General features: G+C 38.1%; 1 protein-coding gene across 2 annotated transcripts in view; it reads right to left on the bottom strand.

The window, feature by feature from the left end:
- Window positions 1–9,408, bottom strand: part of Smp_092320.1 (ell related) — a gene marked incomplete at its 3' end in the record, with an annotated part of 17,294 nt that extends 7,886 nt beyond the window's left edge. Inside the window, exons 1-7 of one of the 2 annotated variants that reach the window (XM_018796518.1) lie at window positions 9,241–9,408; window positions 9,158–9,199; window positions 9,018–9,121; window positions 8,631–8,978; window positions 7,141–7,378; window positions 6,646–6,915; window positions 2,140–2,809 (exon numbers count right to left, since the gene is read on the bottom strand). In XM_018796518.1, coding sequence (XP_018651652.1) covers window positions 2,140–2,809; window positions 6,646–6,915; window positions 7,141–7,378; window positions 8,631–8,978; window positions 9,018–9,121; window positions 9,158–9,199; window positions 9,241–9,369 — 1,801 coding nt within the window. In that variant the 5' untranslated portion in view covers window positions 9,370–9,408. Of the gene's footprint in view, window positions 1–2,139; window positions 2,810–6,645; window positions 6,916–7,140; window positions 7,379–8,630; window positions 8,979–9,017; window positions 9,200–9,240 lie in introns of both variants that reach the window. The other variant, XM_018796519.1, reaches the window with a different exon arrangement.
- Window positions 9,409–18,760: the final 9,352 nt, after the last annotated feature.

Here is an 18,760-nt window from a genome sequence, read left to right as displayed (position 1 = left end):
ACACCTATCAATGACAGACACTGCCACAGAACCTCTCGATCTACAGAGTCAAATGCTGCTTTTTGGTCAAGAAAAGCTATCATTGTCGGACGACGATAAGCATGCCTGTGTTCTAAAACCTGACGAGTCAGTCAGTCAGCTACAACGTAGGACCAGGCACACATATGCATCGGTCCAAGTCCTGACGAACAGTGATTTTATTTATTTATGTGTTCAAATAAATAATAAATAAAATAAATTCGTTCTACTAGAGAATTATGGAAGCATGAGTATTAGTACGGACAAGTCTGAAGCTATTTGTTCACTTGTCGGTTAGTTGTTTTTAGCAATTGACAAGATTGTGAATGTGATTAAGTTAAGTCAGGTCAGAATATACTAGAAATGTACAGCTAATATCTGTTTTAATTGTTTTAATTAAGCCAATGTAGAGTAAAAGAGCTCTAAAGATGATGATGATTTATAAACTAAAAGTAAACCATTGATTTTCGTCTCAAGTTCGAAATACGATGGAACTGTTTGAATAGATAACTTGACCGATAAGAGTTAGGTAGTAGCAAAAAAACGTTTATGCAAATCTGTCATAAATTTCAGGCTTATAAGCTCACTTAAGATCTAACTTGCTGCGTGAAAGCGTGATATCTTATGTGGCTCTTCAAATCGAATTAGGGATTAAGACCAAGAGCACAATGGTTGATGGACATGTGGTTAAACATGTCAGATATCTTAAGATGATGAAAAACTGATATAATATACAAAAATGTATTTACCGATTATACACTCGATGATGAACAACAGAATATAAACTTATCAAATTATCTGAATACATTATTTTTCTAGTTACAAGATATTCCTAAACAACCTGAACTGATCGGAAATTGAAAATTCCATTAACTCTTAGGGACGATCTTCTCTGTACTAATCTATGTTTTGGAAAAATGATTTATGAAAGTGAAAGACATATGTCAGCTAAGTATTTGGATATAGGTGTCTTCGAAGCATTACTCGTGTATGCAACTGAGTGGACAGTAATAGTGCAAGTTGACAGGCGAATCAGTTGAAGAGGTAATGAAGTCCTATCGGCTGGTGTGATCAGGACGTATGCTACCGCTATCCAACCACCATTTAACTCGACCAGAACGTTAGCTGGAGTAAAAACGAGTAATGAAACCAATACGTACCATCAGTCCATGAAGTCACTAGCTGTTGGATAGAAGCACTTTAGCAGACTGTCTGATTAGTATCCGCATGATAATCGATGTCAGTGGTTAGAGAGACTAGTTGAAACAGCTTAGAATAGGTCATAATTGTGCACATGTACTCAACCTGTATTTCTTTAGATCTCGAGCTTAGGTATGATTCAATACATACCATTTCATTCTAACTCTTCGGAACATTCAAAATCTTCAGTCTCCCTCAATATTGTTGATATCGCTATTATTTTGACTTTTCGTAGTTCTCTTGTTAGTTATGTCTCGTCAGGATGATAAGGAATGGTAACCTAAGCCAAGGGATATTCGTCTCAGACTATAATGATCATGGCTGACTGACCGACAGGAAAAGCACGTATTATAGTAGGGATCATTATTTACAAACGAATACTTTTAATTTCACCGATTGCAAAAAAATGGAGGTTCGGTATTTGAAAACCAACTGATCTGTTACACTAGTCAAATAAACACTCGACAAATATTTTCGTTATTTCATTAAGTCATAAGACAAGGATTCGGGGGTTGTGTAACGCTCGTAAGCCAAAAATAATAGTATACACACTTGCAAATTGTTTAATTGTACTATTTCGCACTTTGTACACAATGTATGCGATTTAGAAGACAACTGAGTATACTAACATTTCAAGCAGAAGTAAATGATAGCTCACTTTACAGCAAGATAAATCGGTTCCATTAAGAATCAATAACCGTTAGAAACAGATTTGTAAAACTAGCTATCATTGGCAAACTGATTCGTTATAATTAAACATTTGGTTTTAATCACATTATACCCGCCACAATTTAACTTAGCATGATATAAGAAAACTAGTTATTTCATTTCACTACTACATGATTTGTATACTTTCGAACAAACTAACCCTATTCACTTTTCGAACTGATAGTATTATATTAAGAAATAGCTGTAACTTACCATTAGACAATTGATCTTCAGCTTTTAAGCGACTAGACAAGCATTCAGAATGAACAGACATTGTCAAATGACATCGAGATGTAGATCCTATTAATCCTTCACGGCGATTGTCAACATTAATGCTACTATTTACTACTCCACTAGAGGCAGTCAAGCCGTTGTTTGAACCACCATAACCACTGCTACCAGTACTTGAATTAGAGAATGGGGTGTGCTCGGCACTTTCTCCTTCACTTCCACCGGCTATATTATATGTACAAGGTTGATTTGAACGACTATACGTATCAAGTGTGTGAAGATTATCGTGAAGTGGAGGAGAAATAGCGTTAGTTTGGTTGTTATGATCATCATTGTTTTGATTTGGAAATGAATGTAGAACAGATGATCTTGAAACAGTTTTATCAGAGGTAGAATATGTTAAGTCCATTTGTTGATCAGTAGAACTAGGTGTATTAGGCACATCTAATTTAGCTCGCTTATGAGGAGAAATTGTATTTCCAGGATTTATTGAAGTAGAACGTTGACTGCCAACAACATCATTTGCAGTAGACGTTGTAGGATTTTGGTGACGAACATTGACAGACTTATCATACACCTGGGAATGTTGATTTAAACTGAAGATCTGAGTTGAGGGTACTGAATTTGTGTTTGCATTCAGTCGACGGAATTTCTGAGAATAAAACAAAAGTAAATATAATAATGAAACATCATCTAGACACAACTAAAATTCAGTATGCAAAATAACTGAAAAATGGAATGTCAGTCAGTCAGCTACAACGTAGGACCAGGCACACATATGCATACATTTAAGTTGCCATACCTCACTCATTAGCACAAGATGAACACCGAATTCATAGTAGTTAGTTTAGTGGTGGTAATATATAAAAGAAAGATTGTGTATAAAGACATAGTACAGGAAGAAAGACTGATATGAAGCAATTTTAATCTCAAGGTTTAAGGGAAGATAAAGAGTATATACACCTACGCCATTGTGATCGATTCTGAGCCATATCACCCACAGTCTACAACCATTGTTTACGATAGTCACACTCCAAGCAAGTAGTCTGCATCTACCAACATGGTTCTGACCAGAAGTTAGTGACTTCAAGCACTGATGACACGTTTTGGTTTGGCCGCCCCCCTAACTCTCTTCCAACCGTTCTCAATATTAGTCAGCATTACGCGTCGTGGTAATCGGTGTCCAGGCATACGTAACACGTGCCCAACCATCTCATTCGATGAAGATTTATGACCTCATCAACTGATTTACCATCATTCCCTAATACCATGCGTCTAACCTCACTATTACTTACCAGGTGATCCCAGCAGATGTGAGCAATATTTCTAAGACATCTGTGGTCAAATACTAATAACTTACGAGTATCTTCTACTCTTAATATCCACGTTTCACAGCCGTATAGTAGAACAGAGCGAACTGCTACACAGTATACTCGTCCCTTAATTAATAGACGGATATTTCGCTTTCACCATAGGTGACGTAAGTTGGCAAAAGCCAAACGAGCTTTTTGAACCCGTGCAGAAATTTCGTCAGACATCAACCCATTAGGGTTGATCAGACTTCCAAGATAAGTTGAGTTGTCGACGCGTTCGACTAATTCACTCCCTGTCCTTAGTTCAGGTGTTGACGCAGGCCAGTCCTGGAGTAACAATTTACATTTAGCTGGGGAGAAACGCATCCCAAACATCCTGACATTATTACTCAGTTCTAACAGAAGACTCTGAATTTTGTCAGCGTCTTCACCAAACAGGACTATGTCATCTGCGTATTCTAAGTCGCTTAGTGGACCCCCTGGTAGGAGATCAATTCCTGAAAATCCAGTGGACGAGAGTGCTATTTCCAGCAGTAGGTCTATGATGAAGTTAAACAAAAATAGGAATAGAGGACAGCCTTGACGGACACTATTTGAGGTTGCAAAATCAAACGACAGTTTGCCATAAGCTCTCACTCGACTGGTAGTATTCGAGTAAACAGCCTTCACAAGGTTTATGTACTTCTGACGTACACCTATCAATGACAGACACTGCCACAGAACCTCTCGATCTACAGAGTCAAATGCTGCTTTTAGGTCAAGAAAAGCTATCATTGTCGGACGACGATAAGCATGCCTGTGTTCTAAAACCTGACGAGTCAGTCAGTCAGCTACAACGTAGGACCAGGCACACATATGCATCGGTCCAAGTCCTGACGAACAGTGATTTTATTTATTTATTTAAACACATAAATATTGGTACAAGGAAGCACCAGATACATATGCGCTATACAAATTTCATTCGATTTGCTTGAGGGCTGTGATACTCCCCAGGTGCCCGAACTGAAGCAGGTGGTTTTCTTAGAGGCCCACACCCGGAGCCTTTGACCGAAAGATCTGATCCACAAGGCAGTGGAGCATCGTGAGGAGATGCAGTCCCATGGTAGCCGGTCACCAACGATTGATTCGTACACCATTTGTTCCCTCAAGATACTGGAGCCAGCCCATGTGCACCATTGGTTTGGAATCAGGGTTTTCCAACTCCCCTAGGTGGACTTTCCATGTCCACCAACCGGGTTAAAGCACCGGACATTCGCTTTTCGTCCTCTCAATTTCGTAAACAACAGTAGTGCCACGAGAAGGCAGTGAGTAGGACTTCCCTGGCAGAGGCTATATATTCGCTGGCCATGTGAGAGCATTTGGTGAATATGTGGTCGATGCAGCCACGAACAGGTCTGAAGCCAGCCTGATTTTCTCGTGTTTGTAGTTCACGAGTCTTAGTTAGGCGACCGATAATTATTGAGGTTATATTAGTCAAACTAATTCATCTATAGTTATCACAGAATGATTTTGACTCCTTATATATTGGGACAATCAGTGATTGAGACCATTCAGATAGCATTATGCCCAACTCCCAGATTTTAGCTGAAATATTAGTCAACCTAATCGCTAAAATGGAACCACCATATTAAAGACCTCTGGAGTCAATCCATCTGGACCAGCTGCTCTTCCTTGTTTCAGAGTAGTTATAGTCTTTTGAACTTCAGCTGGAGTCGGGGGACCTACTTCAATGTTCCATCCAGACTGTTTGGGAATGGTGGGTAACTGTAGAGTAGATGAAGGCCAGCTTAACTGTTCCGCTCATCGTTCTATAAATATTTCCTATTCAAACTAGGCTGGATACATCAAAACTGGGTACGAAATGAAGATTTTGGCTATTAAATACATTAAAAGCCTATAAATTATTAATCATAGTATTTACGGACAATCTACAAGTTATCATTTTCCTTGAGTCTTTTGGACTTCTATTTAGAGATCTCTCGCATACACGGATGTAAATTGAGTGAGGATAAATAATTAGTTAACCAGATTCAGTGTACGTCTAGACTTATGATCAGTAGGAAAAGTCAATTGTATTACAAGATCATATTAACAGGACGTAAACAAGTTTGAAATGTTGTATTGGGCTTTAATTAGCTGAAACACAATTTATAGTGCTCTGGTAAGTGTGCACAACTGAATCCAATGTTTACCAACCATAAAAAAGCAAATAAATATGATATCAATTATTTTGATATGCAAATTCTTCATAACTAATTGTGATAAAACTTTAAAATGTACTTAGCTAATACAGTCTGCCATTGAGTTGTATTGTCCAAATATTCAGTCATTTACAAAACTCTCTGAGTTCCGGGACTAATAGTACCGGACAATCAACTAGTGTACAAGTAGAGGTTACTGAAATTAATAGTCTTCTTAAATATTCCTTGTTTTTTGAACATAGAAAATAATTAATAAGACACAAGCAAATTGAAATCTTAATGTGAAATTACAGTGAGATTTTACAACTAGACATTAGGATTTTCCGTATTTATCTATATAACATTGTAAGATCCTTTTCTACTACTCATCAATAACTATCAAAAGATTTAATTATATGAGCTGTAGATTTAAATATAAGGATCTCTATCTAGACAAAGTGATTACATGGACTATGTAATTACTCCATGTATAATGACTTAGTCACATATAAAAGGTTGCTGAAATGTGGCAAAAATTGACGAAGAGAAATTAGGCATGATAAAATGTACGAATGATATTGAACCTTCGTAGCATTTACATTGCACGTACGCCAGAGAAACCACATAACAAAATGAAATATCAGAATGAGGTTACCATACTTTAATCCCAATATCGCAAAGGCGGAATACTACTGCACTTAAAGTCAAAACTAATTTCACTGAAGATTTAAGAAGTAAAATCTAATATCAATAACGTTAAGTTACTTTTATACAAAAACAACCTGCTCTGGGGACGCAAAGTAGATAAAATTAATATGTTAGGAGAGAGGTCATTCATGTAATACATACCGAAAATGTAACCTATATTTTGTTGTTTGATGTCTACACACAACGATAACTCCTGTTAAGTCCGATTTTGACGACGAAAAAATAATTGAAAGATCTGCCAACGGTTTAAACAAAACTTTACAAAGTCGACATAGAAATATTCTTACCTCTCGAAGTTCTGATTCATTAGCTCGCCACTGATCCAACAGTCCACGGAATACTCCTAGACGGGCGGCAACTTCCACATCACTCACTCCTGCACACAACATATCTAGTGCAGCAATCTTCTTACTTAATGCATGAGGTGCCGAAGGAGCATTTGCTCTTGTTGGACGTCGAGTAAACTGGTCATCAGAGGGGGTGGACGAATTGTCAGGAGAAGCGGTTCGAGACCGGTCAGTAGGAGATTTGGGGGGAGTTTGGGACTGCTGACTAGTCTGAATAGAAAGCAAAGGGTGAATGATGAAAATTCACTTACAAATTCATTCAATTTAAAAATTAAGAAAACAACTGTTTGATCTGAGCTTAGCAGAGTTTCGAACATGAGACAACAAGTCAACGTATCATATAACAGGCAATGAGAATTACCAACACTATCTGTTGAAGCCCAAGCAATATTCAGCACGTTATATAGATCAACAACTTAAAAGTTAACAACTGACCTTTAGAGAAATGATCCGTCTTCTCTCAGCACCAGTATAACCTGGCCAGTTGGCATCTAATTCTGACACCACAGACGGTATAAGGTAGTATGCCGATTGCCTTCCAACACGACCGACTGACGACAAGATGTCGGATATTTGCTCTTTCTGGGTATGCGACAAGCCATCACGGGACAACCGTAATAATAATTCGGGGCGCTGATAAGGCCGTAATGCCAGTATGTGAATAATGCGTTCTCTAAAATACATATTGAAAAGTATAATATATATATATGGTACTAAAATACAATTGGGATGTCAGAGTGCAAACAAAACTCAACTAAGAACGTAGGTACACATCTTTCATATAGTGACTAGCAATTATGTGCTTTGACATGAAACGGGAGTTATACACCAAACGTCACTAACAAAGCGTAATCTATATTAGGAGCACTAAACCCCGTTATCACCAAACACATCATCCCTATATTTGCGGCAACTTTTTTCATAATATCAAATTGAATAAGTACCTTTGAAGCCCTTGACCAAACTAGGGAGAATTTAAAAATATGGTTCATAAGTTAGAGATACAATTTTACAAACTAAACCATATATCGAGATTAATCATATACTGTTTTCTTAAGTAGGTCACGATTATTGAGACATCTTACAAATGGCTTCCAATAACCAACATTACTCAGCGCGTGTCTAAATATTATACGAAAGATGGTACATTAAAGTCAGCGGAACCCACGTGTATAGTGTCATAGTAAAAAGGCTAAACTTGGATTAATCCCAAGAAAACAAAACAAAGATAAAGAACTCACAGCACTTAGACTACTCGTATATTATAATTATAATCAAGAAATTATGTGCAGTTATGTGATTGGTCAGCAACACCTACATCACATTAAAAATAAGCTGGTGAAACTACAGCTTTTTACAAAAGTGAATTAGTTAAATACTTAACCTGATTATGACAGATAAGATCATTAACAAATAAAATAGGCTAATATTCAAATCCATAAAACCTACAGCTAGAAATAAGAAGGCCTTACAGTAAATGATCAATGACTTTATATTAAATAAATAAGAAACCAAACGACTTACGCTTCAGAAATCCTAAGCCACCACCAAATTACAGGAGGTTATAAAGTTCAATGGATAGAGTAGTATCGTATTTACTCGGATATACTGTACACAACAGTGTGATTTCAATAGAAATGTATCATACAGTAAGAACAATGAGATAGAAACCTACAGTGGAATGCCACATATATTTTTTGAGACTAAACGAAGAATGATCTGCAAGCGGTAGACAAACGAGTCTTACCAACTAACAGTGTGCTAATAAACAATAAGTACTTCAACAGCCACTGATTCGGAACTAGAAGAATTCATTCAACGTAGAACTTCCTAAGAACCACTAAGGTATATTAGAGTGCCAGCAGACCGAGATTATACGTATATTCTTCATGAGTATAAGCAGTACATCGAAGAAATAAACACACCTCAGTGAGCGTGCCAAAACATCTGGGTTAGGTAATGGAGGACTGGGACCACAACCAACAGGATTCTGTGACTGAACTCGATTGGCTACATTAGGGAAATCTATGTTCTGAGGTGAAACTTCATTTCCCTTTCCCTTTAAATTTACACCATGACTGCCTTGTTTGTGAGCGGATTGAGGTACTGCTGTTCTTGAAGCCATGGATTTGGCAGATTTGATTTCTTTTGTTTGAGACTTTTTATTTTCGTCTTCTAATTGTGTCATTCGCTCCTTAGCCGCTGAGAAGCTATCCTCCTTAGCGTTGACAGTGATTCTGGAGACCATCTTTCCCAGACAATTAGTTGAAACTCTTGAGAAAACAGTAGGTTACATAAGGAAAATTCCTTACCCTTTGGTGCGCAAGCAATTAAAAGATTCATCGTGAGTACTTGTTAAGCTTGAGGTACTGAATGTAAATTTGCTGCTGTTTTTCCCGATAGGAACAATAAAAGACTACGGAAGTGAAATAATTATATAATAGAACATTACTCCTTCGGACCCACTGAACGTAATGCTAAAGCTGTGGTTTCCCTTTATTAGTTAATCAACACAATACTTGGATGAAAACTTACTAGAGTGCTAGCGAGTTGCTCAATATCTTTCAGGGCAGAATCAGTAAGACGAAAGTGAACTAGTTCCAGATCGTTATATGAAGCATCATCGAACACAAAATTAGAATCGTTCGAATAGCGGAGAGACATATCAGGAGCAGGCGCTGCGGATAATGAAGTCAGCTGTAACCCGCACCCGCCTTTAACTCAAAACTTATAGTCATTGACAGATTTAAACAAAAGTATAACAACTCAATTTTTAGGGTTATTTTGGTGAAAAGATGGAAGAGTTAGCATATTTATATTACCAGTAAATTTATTACGAATCTTTACCACATTCTGTTACCAGTTAGTCAGTTTCTTTGCCTTTGCATTATGTTTCCAGCTGTAGCTGTAAATAATTCCCTAAAATCAATAGCTTTTTAAGTGTTCGACATTGGATGCTTACCACATTAGGTTATAGCGGACTTGTTTAGCTGAAGGCATTCAGTCATGCATCCGCACCAGATCACGTTACAGCACAGCGTGGGAAACATCTCCTACAATCACTAGCCAGATTAGATCAATCGCTTCTCCATATATTGATAACGCATCGATATATCTTCCAACCTCTTCGTTCTGACTTCTTATTTTAACTGTGTGGGCACGATTCGATCATAGGTGTTACTGGTAAAGAGTTGTCAAACTACAATACTGAGTTTCAATGGTCCGAACTATCCTGACAGTGTTTTGGAGTCAGTATGTTTTAGGGCAGATGATTAATCTCACCAAATATTGTATGATTAGAGTTTGAGAACAGGAAAGATTCAGAAAGAGCAAGAATAATAACATACGAATGGAAATGATTATAGGTGAACTGAAGTAAAATAGTCATTAGGGAGAAAACGGGAAGTATCATGAGAGACGAGTAGAATATGAATAACGAGGGAAGTAGCAGCTTAACTTATTATGGATGCAACTAGATGAGGAAAAATAAAATGTGAATAGAACCATTGTTTCCCGGCCTCTTCATAAAGTGGCATACTAGAAAGACTGTGATTACATCAACCGGGGATGGATTCCGAATAAAAAATTGGAATTTTAAAAAGTGAGGTTTCACATTACTGTTCGCTTACAGTGAGAGAATTTTCAGAGACAGGTTCTCAGATCGTCGCAGTTGTGTACAGGTAGGAATATTATGTTGAGATGGCTAGAACTACTTAGTATTTTGATTTTTGAGATCTGATCGATCCCAATTTTCGCATAGTCCAGTCCGAATAGTTCGACTCCCAGAAGATGACTCACATACAACGTTTTTGATCCTGTAGTCCAAATTTTCGAATCTAAAAGACGGTGTCATTTTTCGGTAGACACGGCCAAACAATGTCGTTGGTTCAGGACATGGACGGATACAGATCTTAAATATTCCCAAGACAGCTTAAAGGTCCGTATTTCTGACCGTCCTCGACTGAAGTAAGTTATGTGAGAGTTGGTATGTATTTTCAGAGAGCAATCACCCCTATTATTCAAACTATCTACCAAGAAAAGTCTAGGCAGTATGTCACTCGAACATTGAGGTAGTCACGGTTGCGAAAAATGTAGAAGGTGTTATCTTTCTCCTAGGTTCACATAAGAAAAAACTGGGAGCTTCATTATTTATTTGAATGGTTGTTAAAGTGTAGAATTATGGTCTAGTGTGTTATTAGTCCATATATTTTCGCTACTGTACCAATAGACCAAATTCCCAAATGGTAGGTCTGTCATAATATAACAACCATATCTACAAGATCTTACATGGAAGCCACATCATAGTCTATAATGACTTTCTCTGTCATAACAATCAGTAATATGATATTTAGTACTTACTTTAGAACACATTTCGGCTAGGGATAAAATAATGTTTTTAATGTGCGAAAATACGATTTACATAAAATGACCACGTTTTCAAGAATGAGCCATGCAATATAGATTCCTTATTGCCCCATCCACCTTTGTTGACCTTCTCTTAGTGTTACATGTCGAATGTAAATCTTTTCAGTAATTATATGCTCTGTTTCAAAGGTCGTGTGGTTAGGAATCACTGTCACTGCAACGGAAATGCACGAACACTCAGCGGGGAAATTGACTGGTGATTTTTTTGAGGCAGTGACATGAAGTGCTGATTTTTGTTGTGAATTGCTACAAAATTATGGTAAAAATGCCATTAGACGCCTCATGTATAATTCCATAGGTAACTGAAAAAGCACAGTGAGAATAATTTGAATTCGTTTAGTTTGTTTCTTCATATAATGATTCATCTTCGACATTAACTGTCGCCAGTTAGGACACCCAAGGAGGACTGCATAGTGATCTTTATGAAGGAATATTAGGCATCACAGAACTTTCTTGAGTTTTCGGCCTCAACTCACAGATGGCTAACTAAAATTTTGTGGCTGCTTCTGTTATTATTTCACTCTTTAGAGATAAACAATAACTTCCTATTGTCTCGCAGCATAGATTAGTGTACAGGTCTTTTTACTTCTGTTATTCCTTTCCAGAAGTAATCAAAAAGTGATAAGAGACATTTATATTTGACAGGACAAAAGTGTAAACACACCGCTATGAAGCTGACTTACGTTCCAATATATGTATCCTAAGTTTTGATTTTCCGTGAAATTAAAAGAAACACCATTACCTTTGGTAAGCCCTTGAAAATAAGATCTTATTAGTCATGAGTAAAAGGGTTCAATTTTAATTCACGTATGTTGCAAACGCACTTCATAAATATTCTGTAGCGGTATTTCTTTTAACTACACGATCCGCGTAGATGAACACAAGGTAATTGAGAAAATTCACATTCAACACTGGATACGGAAAGTGGGTCAACAATTATGAACTGGGGAACAATCAATCAAAATGGAATGGCTCGGTTATGCAGGCGTGGTCACTCTATGTACCCTCTTGCTTTTTTATCGAATATTTTACTCCCTTTCCAGCCCAAATGTAATCTTCGGAAGTGCTAGACGTCATATTTCTGATTGTCACTGCAGAAAAAGTCAGCGTAGACTATAATATGGCTTCCACGTAAGATTTAATGGATTAAAATGGTTATATCATGACAAACCTAAATTTAAGGATTAGGCCTATTATTATAGAAACAACGAACCAGACCATGATTTCACAATTCCACCGTGATATGGTGTCATCCATGGTCGAGAAAGTGCGGTTCTTCAACTAACTGGGATCTATCATATCATGTCTGAACCGAGAACAAATGAATGGTGGCTGCCGAAAAATTATTTACAGACCTGTAGTGACCTACTTTTCATGACGAGAACGTGATTGGTATTATGGAAACAATTATTACTATAACCAATTGTACTAGCGATTGTTTTACTGTACTTGGTTGTTTAACTGTATCAAAAGCACTTTTCGTTCAGGTTGTCCACCTTGTTTTTACGAAAGAGCTTACGCTCCACCGTTTTGTCTGTAATTTTTGGCACGTCTCGGTATTCTTTCGATACCACGAGATCACCAACAAATATATTTTATCTGGACCATTAACAGCCTTCTGGTTTTCGGCCTACCGAAGGATCCAAGTCGATATCTGGCACGTAATCCTATTGTAATAGTGATCATAGTTAATCGCGACTCGCCGCCATCTTCAGACTATTACATATATATTCTTACGGCATTATTATTAAATAAATCTATTATACATATATACATTCCTTTTACCACAGGCTTTCATTTGAGTCATTAACTATTATTATGCGATTTACTGTTCTTAATTTATACTCAACCTATTATTTACAGTTTATTCCACTCATAGCCATATTTGGCTTGGTCTTATAAAAATGTTGTTTTTCAGTTCATGGTGTTGTAGATCAGTAACGTAAATGATCTGTGCCAAATGATTGTCGGCTTACTCGAGTTAGACGGGAATAGTCATACCTCAGGGCTAGTACCTAAGGTAAATTACCCTCTCATCGTCTCAAGGTGCTATGTCTGTGTTGATTACCGTGCGACACAAACAACGTTATTAAATAAATATGTCGGTGAGAGTAGATACAAGGAACAGATTGCAATCACTGCTTCATGGGTCAGTTAACAGTGTGTAATTACGTGATGCGCGTTGGCTGTTGTTGAGCTTGACTAGGATCGATGAACTGTTCTATATTCAATGACCTGACTGTCGGATGATTTGGCTAGGGTTCAGTGATATTTCACTGGCCCTACAGTGCGATACGTATTGATCTACTTGTATATAAACTACCTATGTTTGAATTATAATATTCATACAAATGAGACTGATTGTTGTTTCTGGAATCAGTGAGCAGAGTAAGGTGAGAAGCTGTAGTAGTGTTTGTTGTCATATCCTTGGAGCAGCATACTCTATTATTTTAAAGAATGAGGAACCACTACACTTCCCACGACGGGAAGACAAAACATCAAAAGTGGTTCGAGTGAAGATTTATTAAACCGGAAACATGACGATCCTAGTCGAAAATATGCTCATTTACATTGATTGTACACCTAATTTGCTTATTAACTAGAACACAATCACATGTCTGGAAAATACCCAGAGTTAAAACAAATTACATGTTACATGTCAGACGGAGAATAGTCCACGTTAATCTTAAACAAGAATAAGGTATCTTAAACAGACATCCCACTCAAATAAATTAATGTTATAACTAATAAGCATCACAGCGAAAAACAAAATAAATATTAGTCGAAATCATAAGGGGCCTTTGTGGAGATTTCAGTAATTTTATAGTTGAAATCATCAGTCAATTGAAGCTAGATCAACATGGAAAACCTGGAAGCACTGGACGGCCGTTTCGTCCTATTGTTGGACTCCTCAGCAGTGCGCATTTACGATACCGCCTCGTGAGATTCGAACCCAGTACCTATCAGTCTCACACTCGAGCGCTTAATCTCTAGACCACTGAGCTAGGCGGTATCCAACAGTGTTAATGTCTAACTTCAACCAATTCACGAAGTTTGAGCAACCGTTCATCAATTGTCTTCAGTGAGTTAATATCTCACAACAGACCTGGTTGAATTCCACTGGTTACTGCTTCTCACTGAAACTCCAGGAAATATCTCTGAAGTCAGTCACTAGTGAGCATATGATTATCATCAAAAGGTGCTTTTGTGGAGATTTCAGTAATTTTATAGTTGCTCAACTTCGTGGATCGGTTGAAGTTAGACATTAACACCGTTAAATGCCGGCTCAGTGGTCTAGTGGTTAAGCTCTCGAGCGCGAAACTGATAGGTACTGGGTTCGAATCTTGCGGGGCTGGATCATGAACATGCACTGCTGAGGAGTACCAAATTAGGACGAAACGGCCGTCCAGTGCTTCCAGGTTTTCCATGATGATCTAGCCTCAGTTGACTGATGATTTCAACTATAAAATTAGTCGAAATAATCATCACATTGGACTAAAAATGAAAGTCATGTTGAACAAAAGTCACAGTGAGTACAAAAATTGTAATTTTGCCTTTTCATCCTATATCATATCAGTTGGATAAAGTTTAAGCATGAATGTAGAAGAGATATTGGATGCAAAATTGCCTTTGTGAAAGTCTCATTTACTACATTCAGATAATTTCAAGTCTCCAAGCCTACACAAAGGAATTATTAAAATGGAAATGATCAATAATATTAATAAATTTGTTCTCAACCACAACAACGCGTTGAATTTGGTTTACAATAATGTAATTAGTTACTTAATTACTTACTTACGCCTGTTACCCCTCGTCGAGGAGCATATGCCGCTCACCAGCATTCTCCATCCAACTCTGTCCTGAGCCTTCCTTTCAAGTTCTTTCCAGTTGCTATTCATCCTTTTCATATCTGCTTCTATTTCCCGGCGTAGTGTGTTCTTTGGCCTTCCTCTTTTCCGCTTCCCTTCAGGATTCCGAGTTAGGGATTGAGTCGTGATGCACATTGGTGATTTCCTTAATGTATGTCCAATCCACTTCCAACGTCTTTTCATAATTTCCTCTTCATCTGGAAGCTGGTTTGTCCTCTCCCATAAAACGCTGTTGCTGATAGTATCCGGCCAATGGATGTTGAGTATTTTGCGTAGACAACTGTTTATAAATACTTGTACCTTCCTGATGATGGCCGTAGTAGTTCTCCACGTTTCAGCTCCATACAGTAGGACTGTCTTGACGTTCGTATTAAGGATTCTGACCTTGAAATTGGTTGAGAGTTGTTTTGAGTTCCATATGTTCTTCAATTGTAAAAATGCTGCCCTTGCTTTGCCAATCCTCGCCTTTACATCTGCATCAGATCCTTGTTTATCAACGATGCTCCCCAGGTACTTGAATGTTTCCACGTCTTCCAGAGTATCGCCATCAAGTGTGATTGGGTTGGTGTTCTCCGTGTTGCATTTGAGAATCTTGCTTTTTCCTTTGTGAATGTGGAGGCTTATCGATGCGGAGGCTGCTGATACATTTGTTGTCTTCATCTGTATTTGTTCGTGTGTATGAGAGAGGAGAGCTAGGTCATCTACGAATTCCAAATCATCTAATTGATTCTGAGAAGTCCATTGTATTCCATATTTCCCCTCAGATGTCGAATTCTTCATAATCCAGTCAATCACTAGAAGGAAGAGGAATGGGGAGAGTAGACAGCCTTGTCTAACTCCGGTCCTTACTGAAAATGCATCTGTCAGCTGTCCTTCATGCATGACTTTGCACTGTAGTCCATCGTATGAGTTTTGGATAATGTTGACAATCTCTTCAGGAACTCCATAGTGTCGAAGAAGTTTCCATAATGTTCTCCTGTCAAACGCCTTCTCATAGTCAGGGAAGTTGATGTATAGTGATGAGTTCCACTCAACTGATTGTTCAACGATGATCCGTAGTGTCGCAATCTGGTCTGTGCATGACCTATCCTTACGGAATCCAGCCTGTTGATCCCTAAGTTCGGCGTCTACTGCGTCTTTCATCCGATTCAGCAGCACTCTGTTGAAAACTTTTCCTGGTACTGATAACAAACTGATGCCTCTGTAGTTTTCACATTTGCTCAGATCTCCTTTCTTTGGTATCTTGATGAGATATCCTTCTTCCCAGTCCATTGGCACTTGTTCCTCTTCCCAAATCTTCTTGAATAGAAGGTGAAGCATGTTTGCAGTTAATTCAATGTCTGACTTCAGTGCTTCTGCTGGTATATTGTCAGGTCCTGCCGCCTTCCCACTTTTGATTTGTCTGATGGCCATCTTGACTTCTTCGACCGTTGGTGGAGTGACATCTATTGGAAGGTCTGTCTGAGCTGCTTCCATGTTCGGTGGGTTCAATGGGGCTGGTCTATTCAGCAGTTCCTCGAAGTATTCTGCCCATCTTTTCCTCTGTTCTTGAATCTCAGTGATTGTCTTTCCTTCTTTGTCCTTGACTAGTCTCTCTGGTTTGCTATATCTCCCTGATAGTTTCTTCGTTGTATCATATAGTTGTCTCATATTCCCTTCTCTTACAGCTTTTTCCGCTGTCGTTGATAGTTCTCCCATGTATTTCTGCTTGTCGGCTTTAATGCTTTTCTTCACTTCCCTGTTTGCTTCTGCGTAGTCTGCTTGTGCTTTGACTTTCTCTGCTCGTGTTCGGCTGTTGCTAATTGCTAGTTTCTTGTTCTTCCTTTCTTGAATTTTGTCCAGGGTTCCCATAGAGATCCATTCCTTGTGATGATGCTTCTTAGGACCAAGAACCTCCTGACACGTTGAAGTTAGTGCTTCTTTTATCCCTTTCCAGTCGTCCTCCAAAGTAGTTTCTTGTTCTTTCAGTAGATCCTGTAGAGCTTGAAACCTGTTGTTGAGAGTTATCTTGAATTCATGGAGCTTGTCAGTATCTCAAAGGAAGGCTGTATTGAACCTTTGTGGTGCTGTTTTTCCAGTTTTCCAGTGTTTCTTTAGCTTCAGTCTCATCTTGGCCACAACCAGGTGGCGATCTGAAGCTATGTCAGCTCCTCTCCGGGTTCTCATATCTTCCATTGATCTTCGGAATTTTTTGTTGATACAGATGTGATCTATCTGGTTCTCTGTGGTTTGGTCCGGTGAGATCCATGTAGCTTTGTGTATGCGCTTGTGTGGGAATATTGTGCCGCCTATAACCAATTTGTTGAATGCACATAGGTTTGCAAGCCTCTCCCCATTTTCAATTCTCTCTCCCAATCCATGTCGTCCAATTACATCTTCATATCCTGTGTTGTCCACTCCAACTTTAGCATTTAGATCTCCCATCAGGATGGTGAGGTCCTTTCGTGAGCACTTCTCTATAATTGATTGTAGCCTTTCATAGAACTAATCTTTATCATCGTCGTTGCTATCATTGGTGGGTGCATAACATTGGATAACGTTCATTGTGATCCCTTGCTTCTTTGTTCTGAATGATGCTTTGATTATCCTGGGTCCATGAGATTCCCATCCCACAAGTGCATTTCGTGCTTCTTTGGACAGCATTAGAGCAACTCCCTGAGTGTGTGGAGCATTTTCCCCTTCGTGACCGGAGTACAGCAGCATCTCTCCTGTACCTAGCCTTTGTTGTCCAGTTTGTGTCCAATGGGTTTCGCTGATTCCGAGTACTGTCAAGTTATATCTCCTCATTTCCATTGCTATTTGGCTGGTCTTTCCTGTCTCCCACATTGTCCGGACGTTCCATGTACCTATAGAGAGTGTTGCTCTGGTTGTTAGAAGGTGCATCGGTCTCGTGACTTCCGAAGAATTTCGGCTTTCATCATGAGACGTCATAATTATTCCTTCAAGTGCCAGGGCAGAGTTTAAATGGTTTGAATTATTTTTTCTGGTTAGCGTTTTTTTAGCGAGTTAGCTTTTCTACGGGATGGGGTCGCTAACCCCATGCCCAACCCTCCTAATTTACCCGGGCTTGGGACCGGCAGTAACTCTAGAAGAGCTACAGGCGGAGTTATAATTAGTTAGTTTCTATGAAATATGTTAAACTTGTATCTAATAAGTTATGCACGCATTAAATAATGATCATATGAATGATGAGTTAAACACCACTATTATAGATGCTCAAAGAATTTTCTAGATCAAACCAGAGTTATTCATATACCAATCTGTTCATTCATTTGTATAGGTTCTGGTTTATTATATTGTGAACATGTCAATAACATTTTTGTCTCTTAAATAGAAAAAAATGATAATGAACATACGTTACTGACGTAATAAGACGTGTAGGGTGTAAAAATATATATATAACACGTGAAACTTTAATTCGAAAGATTATTACTTATATTACTATTGTTGAATCAGTAGATTTATATACTGTTGTACTTTTATGTCTTTCTTAAGTCTTTTCAGATCTATCATGAACTGACTATTTCTTCATTACTCCTGTTTTAATCGTTTATCACTAAGTTATATAAACATTGTTTTCCCTTAGTTGTGCTGCTGTGTGGTCATTTGAAATATAATATTGTATGAGTTTTGAGTTATGATTGAATAAAATACAATAGAGGACTGATCAGCTCTCTATCATTGTCTTCTGATGAACCAGTGGGTTAAAAAAAACCTAGAAAACCAATAGGTGTTAACGTTTTGAATGTGACGTCTTAGTC

This window comes from Schistosoma mansoni, chromosome 4 (genome assembly GCF_000237925.1).
Source record: "Schistosoma mansoni strain Puerto Rico chromosome 4, complete genome".
In the NCBI taxonomy this organism is placed as follows: domain Eukaryota; kingdom Metazoa; phylum Platyhelminthes; class Trematoda; order Strigeidida; family Schistosomatidae; genus Schistosoma; species Schistosoma mansoni.
The sequence above is the reverse complement of the archived record's forward strand: the minus strand, read 5'-3'. Positions and strand labels throughout refer to the sequence as shown.